This window comes from Papaver somniferum, chromosome 6 (assembly GCF_003573695.1).
Source record: "Papaver somniferum cultivar HN1 chromosome 6, ASM357369v1, whole genome shotgun sequence".
Classification (NCBI taxonomy): Eukaryota; Viridiplantae; Streptophyta; class Magnoliopsida; order Ranunculales; family Papaveraceae; genus Papaver; species Papaver somniferum.
In genome coordinates this window covers 98853627-98860015 of record NC_039363.1, presented here as the reverse complement: position 1 = coordinate 98860015, position 6389 = coordinate 98853627, and the positions used below count along the sequence as shown (strand labels likewise).

At 36.0% G+C, this 6389-nt stretch overlaps 1 protein-coding gene across 1 annotated transcript; it reads right to left on the bottom strand.

The window, feature by feature from the left end:
- Positions 1–474: 474 nt before the first annotated feature.
- On the bottom strand, positions 475–1051 carry LOC113291189 (MLP-like protein 43). The gene is made up of 2 exons (XM_026540751.1): positions 862–1051; positions 475–764 (listed from the first exon to the last, which is right to left on the bottom strand). The coding sequence occupies exons 1-2, from the start codon at positions 1049–1051 to the stop codon at positions 475–477; spliced, it is 480 nt and encodes a 159-aa protein (XP_026396536.1).
- Positions 1052–6389: the final 5338 nt, after the last annotated feature.

Genomic DNA, 6389 nt, shown 5'->3' with positions numbered 1-6389 from the left:
ACAGACCTGACCCAACTCGCGTCGAGTCAGGGATTGACTCGGATCCAGATCCCGAGTCAGATACAAACAAATATGTTATAAGAAAAATCGAGACGCCCTCCTATCTGAGTGGTGAAGTTGTTGGCGTTGATAATTCCATTGACCGGACCCATGGAGAGAGTCCAAGTTTAATATGGTGTTTACGTGGTTCTTGTACTTAAAAGCGGTTTATACATGAGGTGAAGACTCTGTCTATTTATTCATTTATGTAATTTCAGTTTTTCCATATAATAGCTGGAGGTAAATGCTTATGATGATGATTTTCAAGTACCGCGTATCTCCGGCTTATTTTTCTTAATACAATGTCTGGCAAGTCCATATTACAAATTTATTTAGATGTCCATTATATTTAAACATCGAGCACAAACATGTACGTATCTTCCTCCAATAACAGGCATGACTTAACATATATGTATATGGGTAGATCAATCTTGTCTATTCTTCCTTGAGCAAATTGTTATCCAACTCCTTGGTAAACTCTTCCAGAAATATCATAAAGTTTGTTGGATCAGGGACATCTTCATTGGCTTTCACATACTGTACAACCCACTTCACAATGAAATTATAGTTCCCATCCCTCTTTGTTGGAGTGATAGCAAGTGTGATGACAAAACTTGTGTAGCCATTTGTGAGATCTCCTTCAAGAACTGTGGTAGTTATTGACAAGTTTTTAGGGTCAACCGCAGTTACCTTCTCTATCGACAACGCAACAAAAGGGTTGTCTCCTGTAATCATGAACAAAGTTGGTTAAGAATTAGTAATTGCGGATTTACAGAACATGAAAAGAAAAAATTGGATGTCAGACAGTTACAAACTTCGTACTTGGTACATATTCCCAAACAAATATACTTCCCCCACGAACTTCACCATCTCGGGGGAAAACTTGGACATTGAGGATCGTTTGAGGAGCATATTTTGGAAGTTTGGGTGCATCACGAGTCATCAAAGCGTAAAACCTCTCTGCAGAGGACTTGCATTTAGTTTCAACCTCAAGCTGATGAATTTCAGCCATTATGCTTTAAATACAACCTCAAGGTTATGTCGATCAGTACAGGGAATGAACACGTTCTTCGAGTTTATATAGCGCAAAGGATTCTTATCTAATAGAAACTACCAAGGACCACAATGGGACACTGATAAGAGCAGCTACGGCTCCAAGGTGGTTTGCTCTTTGTTGAGTTCACCCATTGCGTGTTGGAAAACGATTAATAAAAAAAATAATTTTTTAAAGTTTTAGTAAAAAATTATAATTTATTGTTTTATTTTGTGAATGAAACTTTTTAGTCCCACATCGTGGAGTTTCCAATTTTTAGTAGTTTTAAGAAACTATATAAAGCTTTTAGTCCCACATCGGGGAGTTTTTCTTCTTAAGTTGTATTTGTCAATTATATAAAGAAATTCACTACTTTTGTAAAATCTATGGGAAAGGGGTTGCTCTATATTTTAGAGGGACCCCTAAGGGAAAATATTTTATAGCGGTTTTTAAGCATTCGCGATTTTCCTTAACGGTTTTTTCGGAGTTGCCAAGCTCAAGTTGAGCATCTACTACATATGCTAGTAGTAGGTGTATTAGGGTGTTTTATCCTGGAGATATCCGTCCTGTGAGGGCTATAGCATCACTCTTGAGTGTAGCCGGGCGCTAATGTCTTAAGGACAGCGTGTTGAACACGTGACTCACTCTATTTTCCAAAGTTTTGCCTTGTTGCTGTTGCGGAGATACGGGGAGCTTGTTCGTTTCGTCAAAGCAATCACTTCCATTATAAAGAAGCTAAGTATCAATAACTTTTGCTTATTTGATTTTTCTTTGTTTTTGATTATTGCACCCAACAATCTTAAGACATTAGTATTTGTAATAATCGAAAACGATTGATTGGTTTGTGAATCATGGATCTTAATTGTGGAGTGAAAAACAAAAACGAATTTCTGGTCAGCTGTAGAGTTTCAATTTTATCTTTTAATCTAGAAGGAATTTCAATGAACCCTTTTGACACAACGTGGTAGACATCCTTATAGTTACCCGCGTAAAATTTCAGAATTTTTGGAGTTGTAAAAGTATTTTTTTGATATTTTACAAAACAGAAAAACGTTTCTGAAAAATTCTGACGAGCAGAAAATTGTTGTTAACTAAATTAATTTTTGTGGGGTAACCATGAGTTTTTTGAAACGCTGATTCAAACGAAGTTTGTATATATAGATGTTATCTTCAAAACTCATATTTTACTTTCTGATTTGGAATTGTGATTTGTGAATAAAGGTGTCATCTCCGAGGGACATGGCTAATAGCCGCATGTGGTTGGAAACAAATCTTCCAAAGATGGCAAAGGTGAGAACATCGAACGCAACTCTAAGCATGGTCTTCATGATAAAGGTACATTTCGTAAACCTGAATCCAGAATTACTTTAGTTAAGGGTGAGTGTTATGTTTGTAAAATTTCTGGCCACGCGGCAGTAAATTGTAGACAACATAAAAACCTTAATAAGTAGAAAGTTAATGCTAATTTAGTTGAAACAAACTAGAACGAGTTTGGTGGCGTGATGTCGGAAGTTATTTTAATAACCAATGTGAGAGACCAGTAGGTGGACTCTGGAGCCACCAAGAATGTTTGTTGAAACAGAGACCTGTTCACCTCCTATCATAGGATAGGGGATGTCGAGAAACTCTTATTGAGTAACTCATATGCAATAGAGGTTGCATAAAAGGAAAAGGTCGAGCAGAAGCTCATATCTGTAATATTCTCACATTGAATGAAGTTTTCATGTTCCGAGCATATGCGAAAATCTTGTATCTTGTTCTGTTGTAGATGGAAAAATATTTAAGATCTTAATTGAATCTGGAAAACTTGTTGTAACTAGGCAGTGATTTTTTAAGCAAGAGTTATAGGACTTTGGGTCTATATAAGCTTAACGGAAAAACTGATGATGTGAACGTAGTTGATTCTTGTGATATCTTTGTGTGATTGATTGTTTTACGTGGTAGACTTGGAACCGTAAACTTATAAGTCAATGCTTAACTGGCTAGCATAGGCTTCGTACCCAAATTTAGTTTGGATTTTGAACACAAAAGTGAAATCTTTGAAGAATCAAAATATGCTATAAAATCTTTTAGCACAAATGTTCAGAGTAATTCTAAGCCTTTAGAATTAATTCAGTTAGGCATAGTTGACATGAGTTCAACCCAAAACCACTGCGGTAAAAGATGGTTATAACTTCCGTAGATGATTGTACGAGGTACTATCTTGTATACTTGCTTAGGATAAGGATGACGCCTTAGAAGCCTTAAGATGTATAAACTTGAAGTTGGAAACCAATTAGAAGCCTTGAACATAACAACCGTATCCTTAAGGAGATGATAATTTCCATGTTGATTAGTTCAGGATTACCTGCGGCCTTGTGGGGGGAGGCAGTCCTCTTAACTAGTATATCCTGAATAAAGTACCCTTTTAAGAATCAGATGAAACTCCATATGGTTTATGGAACGGTAGATGACCTTCTTATGAATGTGTCAAAGTGTGGGGGCGTTTGACTAAGATTGTAATTCCTCTTCCTAAAAGAACTAGATTGAAACCAAAAATGTTGATTGTGTTTTCGTATAGGGTATATTGAGTATACTTCTACAAATAGATTTTTGGTTGTGTGTTCTGATTTTTTCTGACATTGGTGTGAATATTATTACGAAATCTAGGGATGCTGAGTTCTTTGAACATGTTTATTCTAAACCTGTACCTCATTAGAGATGTGTTGTTGATCCCCTAGATTTATTTTCAAATAGTCAGAACTTATTTTAAAGGGAGATGAAGTTGATGTTGAGCCTAAGAGAAGTAAAATAATTAGACTTGAGACTTCTTATGAAACCGACTTCATAACATGCCTATCTTAGTCCGAGCCACAGACTTGTAAAGAAGCCTTGATATCTACTGAAACCCCATTCTGGTAAGAAGCTTCATTTAGTGAAATGGACTCAGTCCGTTGGAACCAGACATGGGAGCTTGCTAGTTTACCTCCAGGTTGTAAGACCATGGGATGTAAATGAGTCTTTAAGAGGAAAAGATAGGTAGATGAAACTGTGGAAAAATATTAAGCTAAGTTGGTAGCTAAAGGCTATAAACTAAAAGAAGGTGTAGATTTCCTTGATTCTAATTCAATTGTGACGGAAATTACTTCCGTTGAGATACTAATTGTTATTGCTACCATAAAGAACGTAGAGATACATCAGATGGATGTTAAGACAGCTTTTTCTAAAACCGTGAATTAGGTAAAGAAATTTACATAGATCAACCTGAAGACTTTGTAGTGAAAGGTTGTGAATACAAAGTTTGTAATTTGAAAAATCTTTGTATGGTTTTCAAATAAGCACGTAAACAGTGACATGGAAAATTTAATCATGTGATAATGGATAGTGGATTTAAATTAATGAATCTGACAAGTATGTTTACAAGTAACTTGTTAAGGATGTCTGTGTAATTGTATGCTTGTATGTTGATGATATGATTGATACAAACATAGATGTGATCAATTCCACTAAAAACATGCACTGAATGAGAACATTGACTTGAAAGACTTGGACCCTTTTGATGTAATCTTAGGGATGAGGATTAGAAGATAATCAAACATTTATAAGTCTTAGTCGTTCTCATTATGTTGAGTTGTGCTTAAGAGATACAATCAGTCTGATTGTAAACCTGCTTATACTTCGTACGATTATTCTTGTAGTCTCAAGAAAAATAAGGGTAGTGGAGTATCTTAACTTGAATACTCAAAAGTTATAGGATGTCTGATGAATTTAATGAACTGTAAGAGTCCAGACATTGCCTATATTATGAGTAAGTTAAGTGGATATAATTGTAGTCCAGAGCAAGAGAATTCAGATGCACTGAGTAGAGTATTATGGTATCTAAAATACTCTTTTGATTTATGAAAGGTATCTTGTTGTCCTTGGGACTTTATGATGCAAACTGGATAGTTGACTCAGAGGAGTCTAAGTCTACGAGTGGATATGGTTTCACTCTAACATGTGGGTTTGTTGTTGGAAGATTTCCAAACAAACATATCGCTCAATTCATTATGGAATCTGAGAGTATTGCGTTAGATAAAGCATGAGAGGGGGCCGAGTGCCTAAGATGATTTTTAGAGGACATTCCTCTTTGGCATAGGCCTGTGCCAGCTATATCTATACATTGTGTTAGCCAAGCTATAATAGTTAAAGCTAAGAAATAACTAATCTCAATCGGCGTTATTTCCATTGATTGGATAAAGTCCAAGGAGAATATCGCGCAATCTTTGACGAAAGGTTTGTACAAAGAGATAGTTAAAAATGCATCGGGGTAAACTTGCCATGAAGGATACTCAACCTTGCTGACTGGAGATCCCATGATCAAGGTTTCGAATGAGACAACTAATTTGTGGTGGGTAAAGGTAAACACTATCAGAGATTTTCATTCTCTGTCCCTTCCCTATGGTGTAGACGTGATAGTGTGACTGCATGTGGAGGATGACTTTTTAATAAGTCTTAATGAGTTATATAGTTTCAATTTAAGATTGAAGTGGGGTGTAGCAGTAACACTCTTTATGGAAACTCACCTATCTGAATGAGGAAGTGGGTCGCTTCCTGTGAGAATATGAGCTGATTCTCTAGAGCATTCTGAGAAACAGGATACGTCCAGGGCCAAAACGGACAAAACGGCACGAGCTTGGCAGCAATCTTGGAGATATCACCCGTGGTTGTTATCACGAATTACATCAAATGCTAGCAGTTCAAGACATAGTTCACTGTCTCTAGCAAGTAATTCTGGTAATATCTCACTAAGCAAAGGTTCAAGACCTCATGGACACCTCTGCCTAAAATGGTATTTCCTGCGTTTTTTATGTGATTTTCATTTTGATGGTTTTGGTATTACTGGAACTTAGGACCTAAAGGTCACTAAGGGTTCAATAGTTCATGCTTTTTCACTTTGGTGAAAGATACCTATAGTCTCACCATATGAGAATTAAAGATGAAAGCTCTCAATACTATTATGATTTATGCAATCCATAGTATGACCCTGGGGTCAACACACTTTTGTGTGAGGGAGAGGACGTAGAAATGACTAGTATGATTTCAACACTTGCACGATCAGTCTGTTTGGATCGTGAGGTTGGGATGTTTATTTACCAAGATCTATCTGTGTTTTCATGTTTTATTGAGTTTTCATTCATGTGGGGGATTGTTGGAAAACGATTAATAAAAAAATAATTTTTTAAAGTTTTAATAAAAAATTATAATTTATTGTTTTATTTTGTGAATGAAACTTTTTAGTCCCACATCGTGGAGTTTCCAATTTTTAGTAGTTTTAAGAAACTATATAAAACTTTTA

Excerpts from the sequence above, each read along its gene's own strand:
- LOC113291189 (XM_026540751.1), bottom strand. The coding sequence starts at position 1,051 with ATGGCTGAAATTCATCAGCTTGAGGTTGAAACTAAATGCAAGTCCTCT. Across the intron at positions 765-861 it reads TGTTTGGGAATATGTACCAA|GAGACAACCCTTTTGTTGCG; the intron begins GTACGAAGTTTG and ends TCATGATTACAG.